This window comes from Nyctibius grandis, chromosome 23 (assembly GCF_013368605.1).
Source record: "Nyctibius grandis isolate bNycGra1 chromosome 23, bNycGra1.pri, whole genome shotgun sequence".
In the NCBI taxonomy this organism is placed as follows: domain Eukaryota; kingdom Metazoa; phylum Chordata; class Aves; order Nyctibiiformes; family Nyctibiidae; genus Nyctibius; species Nyctibius grandis.
In genome coordinates, this window is record NC_090680.1 from 4,784,699 (window position 1) to 4,804,136 (window position 19,438).

The following is a 19,438-nucleotide window of genomic DNA, read 5'->3' on the forward strand; positions in this document are numbered from 1 at the left end:
CATTGGAACGTCGCACACCTTGTGACTGGGGCCATCCCCTGAAGAACTCTATTGCTGCCGCAGCACCTGCAGCCCATCGCAGGGGTCTTCAGCCCCTGCTGTGCTGGCTCTGAGCAGCCTAACCTCCCGAGGCAGACACCGAAGAACTGCAAGGTTTAAAAAGTGTGAATAACACTCGTATTTCTTTCCCTTCTCACGACATTTTGGGAACGCAGCGCACCAGACTCAGGCCCCGGGCCTTGGAGAGGCGTCCGGGCCGGTGTTCCTTGGCGTCACCGGACCGTGTGGTGGGGTGAGTTGTGTGGGGAAGGGGTGAAGGCACCCAGGCACTGCGGACCCCAGCTGCGAGCCCCAGGGCGAGGAGCCCTGCGCCTCCTGCCCACCTCCGCCTGGCCTGCCGGCCGGAGGCCCCGCCGCGGGGAACAGCCCACCCCCACCTGGGTGACTTGGTCCGGCCCGCGCCCCCCCGCCTCAGCCCGCCAACATGGTCCCGCCCGCGTCCGGCCGCCGTCCTGCCCTGCGCAGCACCGCCCCGGCACCGGGAAGATGGCGGCGCCCGAGGCGGCGTGGAACCGGCTGGACGTGCCGTGGCCCGCGGCCAGCGCGACGGTGGCCCTGGCGGCTAAACACCCTGCAGGTCCCCCAGGCCGTGCGGCCGGGCCGGGCTGGGCTGGGGCGCGGTGCGGGCTCGGGGGTGGGGCTGGGGGGCGTTTTAAGGCGCTCCCGGGCGCCGTGCGGGACGGTGGCGGCGGTCGGTCGGTGCTCGCCGGCCGCGGGAGGTGGGGCCCGGCGGCGGGCGCTGAGGCGGTGTGTCCCCCCCGCAGTGCGGGGGCTGCCGGCGCTGCGGCGGCGGTGCGACGTGGCCGGGAAGCGGCTGTCGGGGACAGGCCTGGCCGCCGAGGGACGCGTCCTGCGGGCCGTGCTCTACGTCTACCACAGCAGGCTGCTGCGGCACCGGCCCTACCTGGCCCTGCAGCAGGTGAGGAGCGGCCCCGACTGGTCTCTGCACCCCGGCCCCAGCCCCAATAACTGCTTTGAAATAGAACAGGAATCATTCTTACCTTCTTGATTTGTTTGTACATTTTCTTCTTGAAAGCCAACAGCAAAGGCCATTATATAGTGCAGGAGAAACCGTGCAGCACCAATTAACAATGGCCTACTCCAGCCCTTCACTTAATTCTAAATATTCACAGGAGTGTGGTAAGTCATGAGGATGGAGCCAGGCTCTTCTCAGTGACATCCATTGACAGGACTAGGGGCAACGGGTGCAAGCTGGAACACAGGAGGTTCCACATAAATATGAGGAAAAACTTCTTTACAGTGAGGGTAACTGAACACTGGCACAGGCTGCCCAGAGAGGTTGTGGAGTCTCCTTCTCTGGAGACATTCAAAACCCGCCTGGACGCGTTCCTGTGTGACATGATCTAGGTAATCCTGCTCCGGCAGGGGGATTGGACTAGATGATCTTTCAAGGTCCCTTCCAATCCCTGACATTCTGTGATTCTGTGTAAAGGGATCTTTTTCATCATAGTGCAGATATAGAAACATAGCAGAACATTCCATCACGCAAACCTGCAATTTGTGCTGTCAAACTGATAAGGAGAAGGTGTCATTTAATATAGTGACAGTTCTTAAACCAAGGCACTGCTGTCTCTCAAAACACCAGTCAAAGGAGTTTTCTTTTTTTCTAGGTAGAGCAATGCTTGAAGCGCCTATGGAAAATGAACTTGGTGGGCTGCATTGAAACTCTGGCAGGACTGATTCCCAAGTAAGTGTCATGATCCCATATGTTATGCTATCCTTTAACTCAGTCTGCAGAGCTAAAAGAGGGGAAATGCTAGATCATAACCATCTCCTCATCCTTGTATCAACACAGGAAAGATACATCCCAAGCCCCTGCAGAGTGCTTAGTTCCCAGCCAGCCTATGCTGGAAACAGTAGCTCTGAAGGTGTTGGGAGGTTGCAAGCTCATACTGCGTCTGCTGGACTGTTGCTGTAAAGCTTTTCTGTATCCTTTTTTCACCATGAAAACATCCGTACAGTTCACCAGCAGCACCTCATGAGACCAAAACTAAGTCTGCTGTAGGCCCTGTATTGCTGAAGGACTTCACTGTGCAGTTCATACGTGCAGCTTGAAGTTTCTTTGATAGCCAGACATCTTATTTTCAAGTTATTATGTAGGAACCTGAGGCTGTTGGCTGGCTGCTGTTCCAGCCTTGAGCAACCCAAAGTTTGGATACTCATCTCCCCAATTATCCTGGATATCGCCTTGTGAATTGCCTCTAGTTGGTGTTTTCAGCAAGTCTCATTACGTGGTGTTTATTTTTTGTCCTTAACTGGTGTAATCTTCAGTTTGTCCGTTAGACATCTCTGCTCAGAAGAATTCATACTTTTGAACACGGTGGCTTCGGGGTTGTTGAGCCGGCTATGGTTTGTGTATTCAAAAGTCTGTCTTGTCTGTTTGACATGCCTGTCAGGGAGAAGGGCTTCTAATTAGGCCTTGCTGCTGAGTGAGCTTTATTCAGTTGAGAGGAGGAGCAGGGGGGTCCCTCCATCCCTTTGGACTTGATTCTAGCACCTGAAGAGTTGTGTAAGTGGAGAGAGACTTCTTACATGCTGTTTTGGAAGGCTTTGTTCTTGGTTCATAACAAACTTCATGTAATTTCATGTAAGACTAATAAAATCACAGTGTTAATGCCAGCCTGCAACAAACGCTAACATCTGGAACTCCTTGCAGCAAGCAGTAAGTCCTGCCTCATGCTGAAATGGAAAGGCTGGGATAAAGTTGTTCTATCATACTGCTGAGTTTTCCAGGGGGATCATTGTTCTAGTCTCTCTCAGAGCAACACCGAGAAAGTAACTGCTGTCTGTAGCTGAAGGAGTAACAGCATCGCATAGAACTCGGTAAAACGTTATTTGGCACGAGGAATCTGTCTCCCCAGTAAACGCAGAGCAGGCGATTTTACGGCAGCAGTGCTAGTACCATTGTCCTGAGTTGGTACAGGTTGCTTTTGGGGGAAGACCTCTTGTCAAATGATTTGAATGTGACCTGGGAACATGCCGAGTCCCAGGTGTGGCACTCCACAAAGCTCTAAGGAAGTGGAGGGGCTCCTGATCAGGGATTTACTAATCAAGTCACTCCTGTGCTCTGATCTTGAACAGTTCCTTAACGCTTAGACTAATACTAAGGAAAGCACGGTGATGGAGTGTAAAAAGATAAACTTGTATTGAGGGCAAATAGGGAAAGGGCAGCTTGGAATCTGTTCCATCAGCTCTTCTGCTTGAGTGGAAGGCACAAGGTTTTGCTAGAGGAGACTCCGTACCTTTCTGTCTTCTCTCTTCAGGATTCAGTACAGGTGTGTATTGCAGAGCCTCATTTCTTTGTATGGCGTGTTGTCGACATCACTTCATCTGGTATCTGAGACCCAACAGATGCCTTATATCAAGGGGTTTACCTTCCCTTCTGATATCAGTAACTTCCTTGGAGTTAATGTTTCTTCTGAGGTGAAGAAGCAAAAGGCTAGAATGCTTACAACAAAAAAACCTACCAGCTGGCTGAAGAAGCTCTTCCCAACAATGCCAGAAGCAGTGTCAGAGGTGGGGAAAAAGAGAAAGTTTGCGACCTGCATGAGTGCTGTGAAAAACTGTAGCATCCCATGCCCTGCAGACATCGGAGAGCCAGTTCTGGTGACCAGAGCCAGCAGAGGTAAAGCCTTGTGCCACAGTGCTACTGATCTCTGATATCCCAGAGACTGACCACAGCTTCTGTCTAACAGAGCCAAGCACTTCTGATACCCAGAGAGTGCGGTTCTAGTACAAGCTCCCCTCTCCTGGCCTTGGAAGAGGAGGTGAATGCTGCATGTACTGTTGCCTTTATAAAGCTGTGGATAATGTCAGTATTGTGAGGAAAATGTCAGTATTTTTGTTTTGTTTTGTTTTGTTTTGTTTTTTAAACATGATACAGCCTGAAGAGAAGCAGGTAATGAATGTGGTATACAGGTCCTGTAAATAGTCATTTGTATTTTCCTGCCACTGTGTAGATGGGGCCCAAGGATAGGGAGGGAAGCTAAGAGCACTGTCTGCAGTCTGTACAAGAGCAGATAAGGTTGTAAGTACAGGATGGAACTTTCCTGTGCTCGCTGGTTCTGGCCTGTGCCCAAGTCTTCCCCTGCAGTCAAGGCTATGGCCAGTGACTGCAGGCATCCAGGTGTTTGCATGAAGCTTTTACCCATGAAGTTCTCCTTTGCAGCCATGTGTAAATCTCTGCATCCTCTTCATCCCTTGCCAGCTGCCATGTGAGATGAGTGTAGCCCCCTTGAGTTTGCCTGGAAATGCTGAGTACAGGTGTGATCCTGCTGAGGCGGCAGGAGATCTGAGAGCTCAGCAGGGCAAAGCATTGCAGTGTCTCTGTGCAAAGACTTAAAACTGTCTTTACTTCATAATAGGAACTCTCCTCTCTCCTTGTAGGGAACCTGGGGTTTGATGTGAAGAGTTTACTTAGACCATCCAGACCTCTAACACAACAGGTTTGTATGGCACCATTTTACACTTTTTTTTTTTTAACTTTAAAGACCCTAACACTCAAAATATGATATCCTTGATTGAAAATGTCCCCTTTCCCTGCCTTATTTTTGCTTGTCTAACAACCCAAGTTGGCATGGAAGCTTTGCACTGAAAATCACTATTAATTTCTGCTTACAAATTTGAGCATTTGTTGGTATGTCAAGTGAAATGACCAGGCAGGAATACAAATTCTAATTATCTGCTGCCTCTTTTTGTATTGCACAAAGCAAGACTGCTCTTCCACTTTCTTCTTAGGAAATAAGGATCATTCTCACAAAAACCTCAGTGCTCTGCTTGCCTCCAGCAGAGGGGATCAGGAGTGTCACGCTTTTAAAAGACTAACTATATTTCTGTTATTGTTTCAGGGTATAAGCATTGCATCAACACCTTTTAAACCAAAATCAGCATCACTTTCTTCTCACATAGCAAAATCGCAGCATGCTGGATCTCTTGTCCAGATGGTCCAAACAGCTACGTCATTTGGGGAGCTGTCAGAGGCACTCAGAAAAGCTATTCTGTGGTGCAAAGGCAACAAATTCAAATCAGCAGCTTATTTTCTGCGTCACAAGTTGTTGAAAAGCAACCGGCTGCACCACGTGGAGGCTCAAGGATGCAGGTAATTTTGCACAGGTGTGGGGTTTCTGGATCTGACACTTTACATTTTAATATTAGGTCTTTTCCTGGTGTAAAGAAACGCAGTGGTCTAACCCGTTCTTTTTAAAGTCAAATGGCAACACTAGTTCAGGTCATTGGATGCTCTGACATGAACAGTCTGTTTAGCATCAGTCATTTGTGAAAGGATTTAAAAGGCTAACAAATGCACAGATACTTAAGGAGGAGGATGAAAACGCACCTTAAATCATGTACATGTTCAATGGTAACAATTATATGATGCAAGGGGTGGCATCATTCTTCAGAATGCCCTGGCTACTATTGTACAAGGTGCTGTTGTGTCTCCTTGGTGCGACAAAGAAAACGGTAGAGAAGGCTAATAACCAGATCTTTCCAAACCCCAAATAAAATAACACTTTAGCAGCTGATAAAGTTTTGTTTTGTGCACCTTCCTCCCCTTAAGCTTGAAGAAAAAACTGTGCTGTGTCAAAACATCTGTCCGTAAATACCTCCTGTACGGGTCACATGGTGCACGCTGGCCAAAGCAGTACCTCAGGCGACGGTTCTGTCGAAGGAGGATCAAATCATCCACACGTGCAAAGAGAGCTCTGGAGGCTGTTCAGCAAAAACCTTCTCAGCTTTTTGGGGTCTGTGAGAACAGTGCATCACTCATCCTCCCAGCTTACCAGGATGGGCCTCCGAGTCGGGAAGGACGTTCCAATGGTGGTACAGCCTCTGTCAAACTAAGCACAGCAGGGACCCCTAAGCAGCTGCTGCTGGAAGGAAGCCCTGGCCCTGTGTGGAAAGAAGCTACTGAGAACATGGATATTGATTCTGTTTTTGCAGCAATGGGTGTCTGACCCTGGACTCGCAAGGAGGAAAGAGGTCAAGTCATTCCAGTTATTTTTTTCTTAAGTAAAACCCTCAAAACCCTAATGGTGTCTTTGTAATTTACACCCTGAATTCTGCTATGAAAGTAGCAACTATTTTATTTCTGTAACAGCTTTTATTTTCTTTTTTTTTTTATGGAAGGGTGTTCCAAACAGCTGCATAGTCTTCATCCTTTCACTTAGCCTTGTCCAGGAACAGTGACTTTGAGTTACCCTTACTCTGTGTCCCTTCTCTATTGCTGGACCACATGTTAAGTGCTGCTGTCAAATCCACAGTGCAAATAGTTACCATCCACAGTGGAGGGCTGCAGCTGATCACTTACTGCTGCTTAGGACAAAAGACTTGCTGCCACTTTTCCAAGGAAGTAGTCTTATACCCTTCCTTCTGTGCTGCTTGCACAGGGGACAGCTTTGACTTATCTCTTGCCAGACTTGCAGGCCTCTGTAGCACCCATCCCCTCCTCCAGCCAGCGTTGTCAAACAAGTTGTTTAAGGCATACAAACTCTGTCACACAGTAAACTCCTGACTGGTGAATATGTTTCTCACTGTCCTGAAATCTTTTTAATGTAAGTGCGATTTCTGCCTGCTTGGCAATGCAAGGCACAGCTACTCCAACATGTATTAATGAAATAAGTTAGAACAAGCAATGTGGTTAGTGCTTTCTGCCAGGCTCTTGCTTGTAACTAAGTCCCAAGATCAGGATCACCAGGAAATACTAAGAAAAAATTGTCTCAGACTGAAATCTGCTTCATTGTAGAGCGCTTGCCTAGTAGGGGTAAGGAAAGGCTGTAAGTGCAAGTAAATCTGGAACAGGTTAGCTTCAATTTCCTAGGCTTAATATTGGTAGAAAACAAAAGAGCTGTGCCTACTGGGACAGAAGAAAAAATAACCAATTAAGTGCTAAAACATCTGTATTATGCACCTTGTTTGAATTGTTCAATGTAAGTTTAGTTACGAGGAGGGGCACAAACTTAAAATGTTTTATTCAAAGAGCACAGACGGAGCAAAGAGCAGAAACCTCTATAGGAGTTTGGCCCTGAAGACATTGTCCAGTGAACCAAGAGCCATGTTCTACGTTTCCTGTCACAAGAATACCTAGTGATAACTGAAACAGTTGTAGAGAATCACCCATCATTAGCCCTCTAGATACCCGATTCAACGTAGTCCTACTTCAAACAGGCTGCCTGCCATTACAAGGAACTTTGGTATAAAAATACATAAGTATACCACATACAGTCAGATGACTTTTCTGAATGCTTTTCAGAAAAGGCTGGAGCAAGGGCAGACATCCCGGCAGCGACCTCCATCCTAAATAACCCCCCCAAACAACACACATGACGTTCCTTCCATTTGGGCAGCAAGTGCCCAAGTAATGCCCCTGTGCACGGAATCAAGATCCGTAGTTTGCTTCATCGAAGGCCTTTCTGGCTCGTTTCAGCTCTTCGTTCATAGTCAGGAGGTCTTTAACTCTGGCAAACTTCCGGGGGTCCTTGCGGATTAGAAAGACAATGTCCTCAACCTGTACACGACCCTGCCGCCCGATTGACATGGCCTTGTGCGTCTGTTGGAGGAAAAGAGGAAAGTCAGCGGGGTTCCTTTACCCCATAATTTTTTTTTAAGCTCTCCATTCCACTTTATTTTCTGTCATTTTATAACCAAAAAGTAAGCAATTGCAGGATCCGGGCACCATCATCCTAGTCACAAGAGAACTTCCCAGTAAACCATGGACTTACTGTTGCTCTGCTTGTCCCCAGCTGCCTGTCACTTACACCCAGCACATACCCCTGGGTATACATGTAACAGTAATGACATCAAAACTAAAGCCAGATTACATGTAGGACCCCCAGCCTGCAAAGTGCTTGAAGATAAACAGCATGAGGCAGATCTTGGAAGCAATATGAAGTCCCTGTATCATAGGATGGTTTAGGGCATTTTGATGAGGCAAGGCAAGGGCAACCTTTCAAAGGAAAGGGGATCCACAAACAGTAGGAATAACTTTTTTTTCAAAAAAACCCCTTTCAAACAGTGTTCAAATATCTGGAAGAGCGACAGCTTCAGGCCCCAGAAGCTTGCATTTCTTTTGTAGGGCAGAGCTATATTCCCATCCATGTAAAGACACTGAGAGATGACAAAAAGTCAATAAACTTTCAAAGCTGAGCCTTGTCTTTAGTCAGCTGCACATACAGTGATGCCACAGTGAATCTTAAAGTCACCTATGTATTTCCCCCCCCACCAATACTAATCTAACTGCTACTTAAGGACTTCAGACAGTGTTCTAAATCCACATTGGAGCAAGATGCATGAATTTTGCCTTAATCTTGGAAGAGCAAAGTCTTAAGTTTAGCTTTTTCCTACTAGCGTCAGAGTTTTTGGCCTGGGATAATGCAGTATTTGAGTCAGAAGCATTAACCTTCAGAAGACTGAAGTGTTAGTGAGCATGTTTTGACCATGCTGTCTAGAGCTGACTTACCATTTCTGTGATAAACTCTATTACCAGGTCCTCAAGAATGTCCACTGATTCTGTGTAAGGGTTCTGGTCATCCCCGAATCCGTACATCATGCATCTTACTGCAGAAAGAAACACTCAGCGTGAGGCTTCTTTCGTCCATTCAGCACTGTCAGCAGCACACACCTAGTCAGAGCTCACCAGCCTACGCATTCATGCACCAGGATGGCACACTCGTCTGCTGGGCAGGACAATTCTTGAGCAAACAGAGAGGAAATAAGCAGGCAGACAGAAGCCAACAAAAGCCTGGTGCTGTATATACAGGAAAGCATCTCTGATGACAGACTCTTTAAATATGCACAAGTACTGATCACTGACTGACAGTGTGACTGGCTTCTGGCACAGTTAGGTTCAGATCACGCATTAGCAGTATTTTTGGGGGTCTACATGATGGCTTTTTGCACTTCCAGCCAGGGCACAGAATGAAAGCCGCTTTTTTGCTAAGGAAAAACTTGAGTTTTGGAACTCAGAGTTTCAGCCGTGTTTGGGGGAAGGACATCGTCCTTAAGAGCCGCGGGGAGCACCAACACTGCGGGGCTCCCTGCAGCCAGGGACCCCTCAGCGCCGGGCAGGGGTTTCTAGCCCGGCTGGACTCACGTTCTTTGGAGAACAGCCTCTTCCTCTTGCCTTGCCCGCCGTCCAGGCCCCCGCCGGCTTCTTCCGCGTCTTCTTCAAACTAGACGGGCACAGCAGAGGAGAGGCCGCCGTCAGCGAAGAGGGCGGCAGGGGACCCCTTCCCTTCCCTTCCCTTCCCTTCCCTTCCCTTCCCTTCCCTTCCCTTCCCTTCCCTTCCCTTCCCTTCCCTTCCCTTCCCTTCCCTTCCCCCTTCCCTTCCCCCTTCCCTCTCCCCTCCCGCCCCGGCCACCAGCCGCCCCCGCAGCACACGAGGGCTGCCCAGCTGCGGTGGGGATGCGGGCCGGACCGTCCCGCCCAGCATCCCCGATCCGGCTCTCACCGGCACATCCTCCTCCTCATCCGCCATGGCCGCCGGAGCCAGCCAGCCGCTTCCTCGCCGCCGGGAGCGCTTCCGCTTCTCGCCCCGCCCCGGCGGGGGCCGGCATGTTGTGGTGCGGGCGGGGCCGGCGCTGCTGGGCCGGCCCCGCTCCTCCCCTCCGCCCGCGGCTGCTCTCCTCGGTACGTTCCCGGTGTCAGCTCAGGGCCTGCGGCCGTCGCCGCCTCGCTGGGCCCGCGCCCGGCGCTCCCGCACAGCGCGGCGGCGGTTGCCGGGGCTGCGGGCTGCCGGGCCGCGTTACCGCTCGCTCGGCCATGGCGACGCGTCCCCGCCAGCACAGCTTGGCGTTGGGCTGGACAGGCACTTGCCTTGGCCCAGAAAGGGGCAGTTTGGGGACTGCAAGGAGAAGCCGGAGCAGGGATGGTTCACCTTGAATCGATAACTATCGCTAGTGACTGCATAACTAACTGTAAAGCATCTTTGCCCATGACACAAAATCCTGTAAAATCCTGTCCCTGTAGAAGCAGGGATGCTATGAGCATCCTTTTCTTCTTGTAATTTCTTTTTTAATAAGGCTTGGACAAGATTTATCCTCATCAGCTTGGACACCCGTTAGTGTTTCTTAACATCTTAACGCAACTTCTAGCACTGAAATGTTTTATACTGTAAAAAATAGTTTCTTGTTATTTTATAGCATTATTTTTAAGTTGCTTACTGTAGTCTTAAAATTGTTGGTGAAGTTCTTAGAACTACTCCTTTGGAGTACTAGGTTTAGAACAAATGTCTTAGTTATGCCTTGGGAGTCACACTGGGGACCCACTAAGGAGGGAATAAAAGAAATATTTTTCTACGAGAGTGGTCTTTTAAAATCATCCAAAACTATTCCTTTATCCCAAAGGTTGTAAATACTTTGGCCACCTGAACCCTGGCTGTTATGGGCCAATGCAGTCAGCAGTACCTTCTGCCAGCGTGCACACTGTCATCGTGTTTGGCTTATTTACAGATCTACCTGTCAACTCTTCCCCAAGGTTTGCAAGGGATTGGTATTATTCCTTAGTTTATTTTTTTGATCATCAGTTTCTAGAATTTCTGACATGTCTCTCTTAATTGGGGGCTGAGTACCAGGTTTCCTACAGCTATTTTTTTTTGAAGAAAAAAGAATCTCTAAATATCAGCGCGATGTTTTTTATCAAGTGTGAGCACAAAGACAGCTGTGGTGCTGAAGCCCTACTGAATCTACGTGGGCCTTGATCTGAGTGCATTTGTTTTGCCCTGTTAAAGAATACTTCTGAATTGTACAATAGCTTACATCCTTCATAAATTGTTATTTTGGGATGTAATGTAAGATCAGTTTGCCTTTTCTTAGTTCTGTTCCTTTCCCCTCATAATGTGCCCAGTTTTGTAGCATGGGACACCTCTCTTGCTAGAAACTTTGATAGCTGAGGTAGCAGTATCTTGCTTCTCATGGGCAGCCACCCCACTTAATGTAAAATGAATTGTCTGTATTCAACTCTTGGTATGTTCCATCTGGCATCCAAAATTTGTTTCATGCTGTACCAAAGAGCTACTACTACATCCTAGCTCTGAGCACAGTATAAAAACAATGCTAAGCCCAAGCAGCAGGACTTCAGACAAGAGTGAAAGAAGGCAACACTGAAACAACCTTCAAAGTGACAGCAAACCACAGCTCTTTCTGCCTTAGTGCATGTTGCCTCTCTGTGTAAATGCCTCAGAAAGGCTAAATCTGAAACGTCTACCTGCTAAAAAAAGCCTCCGCTTCTGAAAATCACGCAAGAAACATGTTTAGGTCACTTCACTAATATTAATAGAATTATTGATGTTGTATCTGGTCAAGGTGCCTACTAAAATGCATTCTACACTGCAAGAATAAGCTCAAAATACTGGCTGTGTAGTGCCAGGGTTACGGTGACAGACTAAACCACACACATTAGAGGAAGAAAAAGGAGAAAGTACTGCTGAAAGACCGGAGAGGATGCACAAGGTGAAATCCTTTTCCGTAAAAGCCTGTACTCAACAACACTTCTGTAAATGGCTGGTGCAGAAGAGGCAAAGCCTTACAAGGTAATGCTGGGTGGCTGCAGTGTGGTGTCTGCACTGCAAACAATTTAGGACATCAAAAGCATTTAAAACTGAAGTGATCTCTACCACTTCAGCCTGCTGCCAGGCCCAGCACTGAGCAATGCGTGGGGAAAAGAAAGGGAGAGCTCATGTGTCCCCGGCCTGAGAAAGCACAGTTCCTCACTCAGCAACACAGCGTGTTCCTTAAGAACTTGGCAAGGAAGTCTGCTGGTGTGTCAGACACCCGTTTACCCAAAGCACGTTCCCAGGAAGGCACTTAGATCTAAGTTTTAATGTTTAAGTGAAGGAGAGGATTTTATTTACTGTCTTAACCTGTCACAGGGGCACTGATTCTTGCGTGTAACAAACTGTGGTGTTTTCTCCCACAGATGACTAAGCAAAATGCAAGAGTTATTCCGTATTTGAAGCATTTGTGAATGAAGATCTTTTGGCCAACAGAGCAGAAAACCCAGATACGGCCAGAGGTAAAGCTGGTTCTTCAGGATAAGACTCTACTACTGTTTCTAGTACAGCTGTAAGAAAACATATGGCCTAGTTCCACCTGGCTTCCACTAAGGACACCACAAGGCAACTGTACACACACACACACAAGGATCATGGGGTCCAATTCACAGTCTGCTGCCATTTCAAAGCACTTCTTATACAAATGGATTTACCAGACATACTTAATCTATTTAAGTGGTTAATAAAAGACTTCCTAGCACTGTAAGGGGTTTTGTTCTGAAGAGGGACCGAAAACAGAACTTCACTTTTATTACGTATACAGGCGTATTTTCAGAGGCTCTTCAGTCAAGGCTGAGGCCTTGAAAATGACAGCCTGGATGAGATTGATGCTTTTGGAAGATCCTGGTTTTAAGATACTAAGAAAAGATTATTCCTGAAGTGTTCACTTACACCTGTTCCACCTGTCTAGATGCTACTGCACTTTCCTCTAGGATCAAGCATCCCATGGGCTGGTTTGGTCTGGAGAATTTTGGGATTAGAGGTAAAATACTAGAGAATTACAGGTTTGATCTCTGCTAAGATATGGAAGCTAGAGATCCGCATCTTTCTCCTGCATTCCTCACACCTCCCACTTCTTACAGCTATGCTGAAAACAGACCTCACCTCATGTCTAGTCTGAGAGTTACAAGAAATTCCATCATGAAAGAAAACACTAGAAATACCACCTTCTCACCCTCAGAGTGGTTCACAAAAGAACTGCCCTTTCTTGAGGTTTAAACACTTCACGTAGGTAACTTGACAACTGCAAACCTGCCTTTAGCAATGTTAAGATGTGACAAGATTGAGTGAGTTTGACATAGGCAACTTAATAGCTTTGGCCTAAGTTCTCCTGTACAACTACTGCTGTTGATGGCAGTCCTTGTGTCCCATTCTGTACCTTGTAACTGGACAGCTTCAGGTGCTCTGAGCCAGACACAGCTGCTGTGGGACAAGGTTCTGCGAGCTGCTACAGTGCCCCTAAAGAGCACGGGACATCAGTATTGCGCTTCAGATGCAGATAATGGACAATGTGTCTCATCTCTGGCAGTTCATCCAGGCGCAGCTGCAGAACTTGATGCTGGATTTGAAACAGAAGGTAGATGCAGCACTGACTGGTGATAAAGCGCAGATGAAGAGTTCCCCTAGGTGTCAGTCTTTTATTCCACTCTCTTTCAAGCCAACAGTGATCAAAAAGTAGACCCCATTACAGATGTGTCCTTTCCTTCATCCTCCTGGTACAGGGACAACTGGATGTATGCAAGCAAGGCGTGCTATCACGCTGCACCTATGGAACGCACGATGCAGGAGAGTTAGAAAAGGAAAATACGCAAGAATTCCTAAACACACCTTCACAGACAACGTGTTGGCTATTTCCACTGTCGATCACCTTAGAGCAGGCAGGTTGCACAGGTGCTAGTTTTTGGCCCCCGCTACGTAAACTGAGAGGAGTAAACCTCTGTGTATCGCTCAGTTCAGCTGAGCAAGTACAATTTGCTTAATGTTAGGGCTACAGTTCTTCTTTTCTAAACTAAATGCCTTTTTATTAATGCGATTACTAGACCATCTCTAGTATCCTAAATACAGCAGAGCTTAGGCATGCAGCGGTAGCTTTTTGAACATTTAGCTGGAGGGAGAAGAAATACTGTATTAACGCTTCGATTCTCTTTGGAGGTTCTCTTTGCTTTCTTCTCCTTAGCACAATCATATAGGTTTTATAAAACAGTTTTATAATAACCTGGATTCATTCATAGTGCAAACTTCCTGAACTGATGAATTTATTAAACAAAAAAACTTACCCTTACAAGCATTAATTTATCCAAAAATTTATACAAGGTTATCCAAAAATAAATTCTAGTACCTTGGGTTATTTACAACAAAAATCCAGACCTCTAGTTTTGATGATACCTTTTGTTCTGGATGAGCCAAGCAGATCAGGAGCCACACTTTTCAGCTGGCCTCTACAGCAGGCAGGTTTCCAGTAACATGGGCTACAAAACACCTTAGCAAGTGAACCCCTGAGAATTCCAGAGAACTGTGGAAACAAAGGTATGGATGTTCAGTGCCGGACGCTGCTGCGTCTTGGAGCAACACAAGTGAGCTCAGCAACGGGCTGTACTAAGTTACATTTCCCACTGCGCAGTACAACCTTGGTAAGAGTAAGCCCTTCAGCTATGTAAAACACCTACAGCTTGCTACTGTTAACACTACTCCAAATAAAATAAAAAATAGTGGGAAAAGCCCACTAGCATGCAGCACAAGGACTGCTGCCCCCCTCGGAGAAAGACCAAAGGAAGAGCAGCCTTGAAAACCGAACTCCACTCACTTGCAGAGGAGGGGGAAGAAGGAAAGGGGCGTTTCCCCATCAGCAGCCCACCCTCCATCTTCAGGGCACAGATAAGTGCCACCTCTAGAGGAGACAGACCCATGTCAGGGAGTTTGCCTTATTGCAAATCATCACCTGAAAGGAAACGGCAGCAATGGAGAAGAGCTTTACCTGACCAGGAATAGCTGAGGAAAGCAGCCCTGAGTTTTCTCCTTTACAAACTCCTGGATCTCCAGTACGTTCTTTAACAACAGTCCCCTGGAAACTCGGTCAATTTTTGTTAACACCATCTGCATGGATCCAGAAAAGGAGGATTAGAAGAGCAAAAGAAGATTATTTTGCTGCTAGCCTGTGGCATCTGTAAGAGTCCTGGACCATCTTGCAAGGCAGGCTGAAAGCTCTGGGTCGTATCTAGGGGGCAAAATGGTGTAATACAGTGCACCAAAACACTTCTCCAGCCTGCATAAGGAGTGGACCTTTTCAAGCTCCTCAAGCTGAGCACTGAAAAAAAAAGTGTCCATTTAATAAATCAAGCAAAAAATCTCTTAAATCCCACCCGCACCCCTCAACACATTTTAGGCCTATTTTATTAACAATAAAGGGGAGGGGGGGTTACTACTTAGGTAGGACAACTTGCATAAACTCAGGTAGAGGGTACACACCTTTACAGATTATCTGTAGTTTATAACCATCACAAGAACGAAGCGTTACCTACCACATAAGGAATCCCAAACTCTTCCAGCATCTCTACTGCAGTATGATCTGTTTTCTGGAGTCCAACTACACCATCGACTAACAGAAAAGTCCTCTTCAGGCTGCCAGAAATACAAGCAACAGTGATCACCACCATTATTTCATGCCTGCTCTGCTACTTCCAAATTCATAAGCAAGAACAAGTCACAAGAGATCTGGGGATAGGAAGAGCCAAGAAACACCATGCATGGGAGCTGAGGGTCAGTATGGAGCAGCACCTCAGTCTCTTCTGCTCTTTTAATCTAAGCACGAATGAGTGACACCACAGAGGTTCCCAGGGAAATGACGTCAGACCTAATCAATGCTACCACTGGAAGTAGCTACCCCTCCCGCATTTTTTCACCTAATTGCACGATGCTGTATGTAAATGTCCGGCTTTCACTGCTCTGTGGAGGTACAGTGAAGTCCCTTACTTGCACCGTTCCTGCAGATAGGCCTCCACCATCTCCACAAAGTCTTGCGGGGCACGGTAGCCGTATCCTGGCATATCCACCAGAGTAAAGTACTTCCCTACTTTGAAGAAATTCATCTTCTTGGTGTGGCCCTGAGGAGAGGATTTAGGTAAGAGGAAGGAAGGGGGTGGTTTTACAAAGCTGCTTTAAGCAGTGGACTAGGACATGCGCCACAAAACACCTCTGTACCATACCCTGCCCCCCCCCCAGAGAAGGCTGCACAAGTACTACTCTTGCTTTAAGCTGCCTCCTCTCCTACCCTTGGGGCAATCCTATCTGGCTCTATCCTTAAAACCGACTAAAAATGCCTTCCCGCGTCTCTGTGTGTGCTTCTTCCCAAAGGACTTTACAACACGTCTGCTCAGATTGTACGATTCTTCTATCTGGCGCATGTGCCAGCTCTGGCTGAAGAGCTAAGCTGGGCTCTTTCCACCTTCTCCTTTGCTAGAGCAAGGCCTGCGCCAGCAGTCAGCTGGTGGCCACCATGGCTGGCATGCTCTCCTGCTGCTTCAAATTACCCAAGAGCTTGTTTCCTCCCGCCCTTCTCAGTCTGGGCTAGCACCAGCTCCTGACCAAGAGGGAGGGAAGTTAAAAATGTCACTTACCGGAGTTTTTGACACTCTGACCTCCACTTCTGGGGACAGTGAAAACAGGGCCCGGATTAAAGATGATTTCCCCACATTGCTTCGGCCGATGAAGCACACCTGCAGCAGCAGAGGCAGAGGGGGGTTTAGTATTCCTACACCCACCCGTCTCCCCGCATCCAACGCGTCTGGGGAGGGGGTAGCCCCTCCTGCTGCAGTCAGCCTGCCTTCGGTGCCCACGCCTGAGGACAGCGATGCCCCGTGCCGCCGGACACACCGGCTCGCCGACTTGCACAACGGGGGCAGCAACAGCAAACAAATGGTTTTTAAAAAGCAACAACAACCGCGCCACGCGTTGTGCAGCGCTCAGCCACCGCCGCCCCCGGGGCTACGCAAACGCTGCCAGCACCCCTTTATCCCCGGCAGCTCAGGCCGGGCCGGGGCCGGCCCCGGCGGGGGAAGCCGCTGTCGCAGCACGGCCGCGGCCTGCAGCGGAAGGGCACGGAGAGCCCCGCCGGCGGGGGGGCGCGGGGGGCCGGGCTCGCCCTGACCTCGGGCAGCGCCGGCGGCGGGGCATGGTCCATGCGGACGGCGGAGCTCACGTAGTCGATGGCGTGGTGGCGGCCGGACCTGAAGAGCGCCTCGGCCCGCTGCAGAGCGGCCAGGCCGGGCTGGAACAGGCGGAACCGCGCCGTGTCGGTGCCCGGAGCCAGGTGACGCTCCAGCCGCTGCAGCGGGAACACGACGCCGGTGCGGCGGCTCCGCTCCAGCCGCAGCACCTGGGACAGCGCGGCCAGCGGCGGCGGTAACCGGCCCGCCGCGCCGGCCGCCCGCGGCAGCATCACCCCGGCGGTGGCGGCGCAGGCCCGGCGCGGCCCCGGAGGGCGGCGGGGGCGGGGCGGAGAGGGGCGCCCCCTGCTGCCCCCGCGCGGCCGGCGCTGGCGCAGGCCCGGCCGTGCCCGGTGCGCTGCCCGCCCGCCGCCAGCCTGCACCGGGCCGCGGGGGCGCGGCGAGTTTTGCCGAGCCCCGGCTCTGTATTTTCCGTTCCCGCTCACCTTGTGTTCTCCGTGGACTAGAAGCAAGCCCGGGGCCATGGCTGCGCTGCCCAGGGCTCTGTGTGCCTACGTTTGGCCACGAAACGGGGCGAAGCAGCAGCGTCCTTCGGCACACTCGGTCCCTCTGCTGTGACCATCGGTTTTCCAAGGGCTGTTCTGGTGCTCGACCTTACGCCCAGGCAAGCGTGAGGGTCCTGGGGAAAGCTGCCCTTCCTTTTGATACCAGACGGTTTAGTAAAAGCAGGCCTCAAAGCAGGCCCTAAAAGGCCGACTCTGTGAAACCTTTAGACAGAATCAACTTTTCTTTCAGCAATTTTCCTTTCAGCTAAAATAACAGCACGTTCTGAAGCTAACGGCATGTTTTGAACACAGGGTCTGCTTCTGGGACTGACAACACTTAGAGTTATAGTCATCACTGACTCTTGCTTGCACTCAGTCTTAGAGAATCCAAGGTCTCTGTTAAATTCCTCACTAATTACAAAGAAGGGCCAAAGATAAACAAGACTGTGAACAACATCTTTGTAGTGCCTTAACTGACTTGATTCACAGCTCTGGCGCCAGGAATAGAGATAAATCCTGTAAGAATCAGAACAGGATCTTCTCCTCGGAGCTACCTGCCTGTGATAACAGAAAGGCCTCAACCACGCTTGGGCTGAAGCGGGGTTATACAGTGACAGCATCACTATGGGGGGATTCCGACCACTAGAGACCCCCAGAGACCACCCCAGACCCCAATTTAATACACATGTGCAAAGACAATTAAATAATGTATTAGCATATGGATAAGTTTCTTGGAATAGGTGGGCTTTTCTTGGAATTGTATGAATATTCATTTTTCTATAATGTATATAATGAGTGTGCTTTTGTTCCTAGGTGTGCATGCCAGGAGGAGAGATCCCCCATGCACCCAGCGCTGCAATAAACCAATGTCGGCTTTCTAAATTTATCATTTGGGTTACAGAGTTTTCTTGGTTACTATTTTCCGGTAACACTTTGAGACAGAGACCCATTTTTCTTCTTCAGTCACAGTCCTCTGTTTAAAGCCCTGCAAACCTGGAAAGTTTTATTATTACAATTAACAGATTTTAAGGCCAGGAAGGACCATTAAAAGATAACACAGGCTATATCCTACTTGCCTTGTGTTGAGCCCAGTTACGAAACTATAAGGAGGGAACTTCTATCCCCTAAGAAAAGGCCAGCCAGCAACCTACGTATTTCTCAGAGACATCTTCAGATCTTTTGACAAGCTTCTACTGAAATGCATAAGCTGCTTCTCAAATTTATGATCAGTGAAAGCAGTTACTGGTGAGAGCTAGGCTAACAGTGAAAACGTAGGGAAAAAAGCCTGTATTCTACCTTTGTCCCGTAAATGAAGTCCTCTTAAAATCTGCTTTGTTTCGCAGCAAGACAGAGCTCAAATGCACATAGCCCAAGACAGACCACAATCACTGGCTGCTAGGTGCAAGCTTAGAAGAGTGCTCCCAAATACATCTACGACCATTATTTTGTTGCAAACCAGTTTGAAGCCTACAGAGCAGGCCTCTCCTGTCACCCCCAGTGGTGCAAATAACCGTAGGTAAATGCAGAGGAAAAAAGCAGAAGAATAAACATCTCAAGAATTACTTGAGGAACACTGCTAATTTTTTTTGGTGGCAATGCAGCAACCTAATTTAATTGAAATCTGTGGTGAATCTAGCAACAGAAAACCCACACTGGCCAGAGATGATGCTCGTAACCACTCCAGTAGGCAGATTTCCACATTTCTGTGCCAAACTGTGACACGCAAAACAAAGCAAGTGCTCTTAGGTATTTTTGCCTCAGCATCCCACACAGCTCACCGCTGCTGGCAGCAGTCTTGCCTGCTTGAAATTACCCTACAGTAGTTACCCTTACTGGGCACATGTTCTCCAGCACATTACTCTCCAGGGCAGATGGCCAGAGACAGGAGGGAAGGGAGCAGAGAAACCGATGGGCCCATTTAACAGTACATCTGCAGGCGTGATGATGTGAACAAAGGTGCCCCGTTCACAGGCTTGTGCCCTAGCCACTAATTAAGTCTCCCTTTTTAATGTGACAGTACCTACATAGGTGACAGGAACAAATTGAAATGGCATAGGGCTTTCTGAATGCTTCTAATTTTAGCAAAGGGCTGGATAAACAAGAG

At 48.6% G+C, this 19,438-nt stretch overlaps 3 protein-coding genes across 4 annotated transcripts; 1 reads left to right on the forward strand and 2 right to left on the reverse strand.

Annotated features, from left to right (window-relative positions):
- The first annotated feature begins 533 nt into the window (after positions 1-533).
- On the forward strand, positions 534-6,632 carry NEPRO (nucleolus and neural progenitor protein). 2 transcript variants are annotated; one of them, XM_068417421.1, is made up of 9 exons: positions 534-637; positions 825-979; positions 1,692-1,768; positions 1,877-2,008; positions 2,353-2,430; positions 3,345-3,706; positions 4,468-4,526; positions 4,929-5,179; positions 5,639-6,632. In XM_068417421.1, exons 1-9 carry the CDS (start codon positions 547-549, stop codon positions 6,033-6,035), a joined length of 1,602 nt encoding a protein of 533 aa, XP_068273522.1. In that variant the 5' UTR covers positions 534-546; the 3' UTR covers positions 6,036-6,632. The 2 variants fall into 2 exon arrangements, with proteins under 2 accessions (XP_068273522.1, XP_068273523.1); XM_068417422.1 differs by lacking the exon at positions 825-979 and having other exon boundaries at positions 562-637.
- A 398-nt stretch (positions 6,633-7,030) lies between these two features.
- TAF13 (TATA-box binding protein associated factor 13) lies at positions 7,031-9,680 on the reverse strand. The gene is made up of 4 exons (XM_068417476.1): positions 9,528-9,680; positions 9,170-9,248; positions 8,537-8,634; positions 7,031-7,627 (listed from the first exon to the last, which is right to left on the reverse strand). The coding sequence occupies exons 1-4, from the start codon at positions 9,552-9,554 to the stop codon at positions 7,457-7,459; spliced, it is 375 nt and encodes a 124-aa protein (XP_068273577.1). The 5' UTR covers positions 9,555-9,680; the 3' UTR covers positions 7,031-7,456.
- A 2,211-nt stretch (positions 9,681-11,891) lies between these two features.
- GTPBP8 (GTP binding protein 8) lies at positions 11,892-17,084 on the reverse strand. Its single transcript, XM_068417491.1, has 7 exons — positions 16,771-17,084; positions 16,241-16,339; positions 15,597-15,727; positions 15,146-15,245; positions 14,602-14,720; positions 14,013-14,139; positions 11,892-13,392 (listed from the first exon to the last, which is right to left on the reverse strand). The coding sequence occupies exons 1-6, from the start codon at positions 17,059-17,061 to the stop codon at positions 14,055-14,057; spliced, it is 825 nt and encodes a 274-aa protein (XP_068273592.1). The 5' UTR covers positions 17,062-17,084; the 3' UTR covers positions 11,892-13,392; positions 14,013-14,054.
- Positions 17,085-19,438: the final 2,354 nt, after the last annotated feature.

Excerpts from the sequence above, each read along its gene's own strand:
- NEPRO (XM_068417421.1), top strand. The coding sequence starts at position 547 with ATGGCGGCGCCCGAGGCGGCGTGGAACCGGCTGGACGTGCCGTGGCCC. Across the intron at positions 3,707-4,467 it reads GGTGACCAGAGCCAGCAGAG|GGAACCTGGGGTTTGATGTG; the intron begins GTAAAGCCTTGT and ends CTCTCCTTGTAG. Across the intron at positions 5,180-5,638 it reads GTGGAGGCTCAAGGATGCAG|CTTGAAGAAAAAACTGTGCT; the intron begins GTAATTTTGCAC and ends CCTCCCCTTAAG.
- TAF13 (XM_068417476.1), bottom strand. The coding sequence starts at position 9,554 with ATGGCGGATGAGGAGGAGGATGTGCCG. Across the intron at positions 9,249-9,527 it reads ATGAGGAGGAGGATGTGCCG|TTTGAAGAAGACGCGGAAGA; the intron begins GTGAGAGCCGGA and ends GTGCCCGTCTAG. Across the intron at positions 7,628-8,536 it reads TAGAGTTTATCACAGAAATG|ACGCACAAGGCCATGTCAAT; the intron begins GTAAGTCAGCTC and ends TTCCTCCAACAG.
- GTPBP8 (XM_068417491.1), bottom strand. The coding sequence starts at position 17,061 with ATGCTGCCGCGGGCGGCCGGCGCGGCGGGCCGGTTACCGCCGCCGCTG. Across the intron at positions 14,721-15,145 it reads AGTTTGGGATTCCTTATGTG|ATGGTGTTAACAAAAATTGA; the intron begins GTAGGTAACGCT and ends GGATCCATGCAG. Across the intron at positions 14,140-14,601 it reads CCTCAGCTATTCCTGGTCAG|TTCTCTGGAATTCTCAGGGG; the intron begins GTAAAGCTCTTC and ends TTGTTTCCACAG.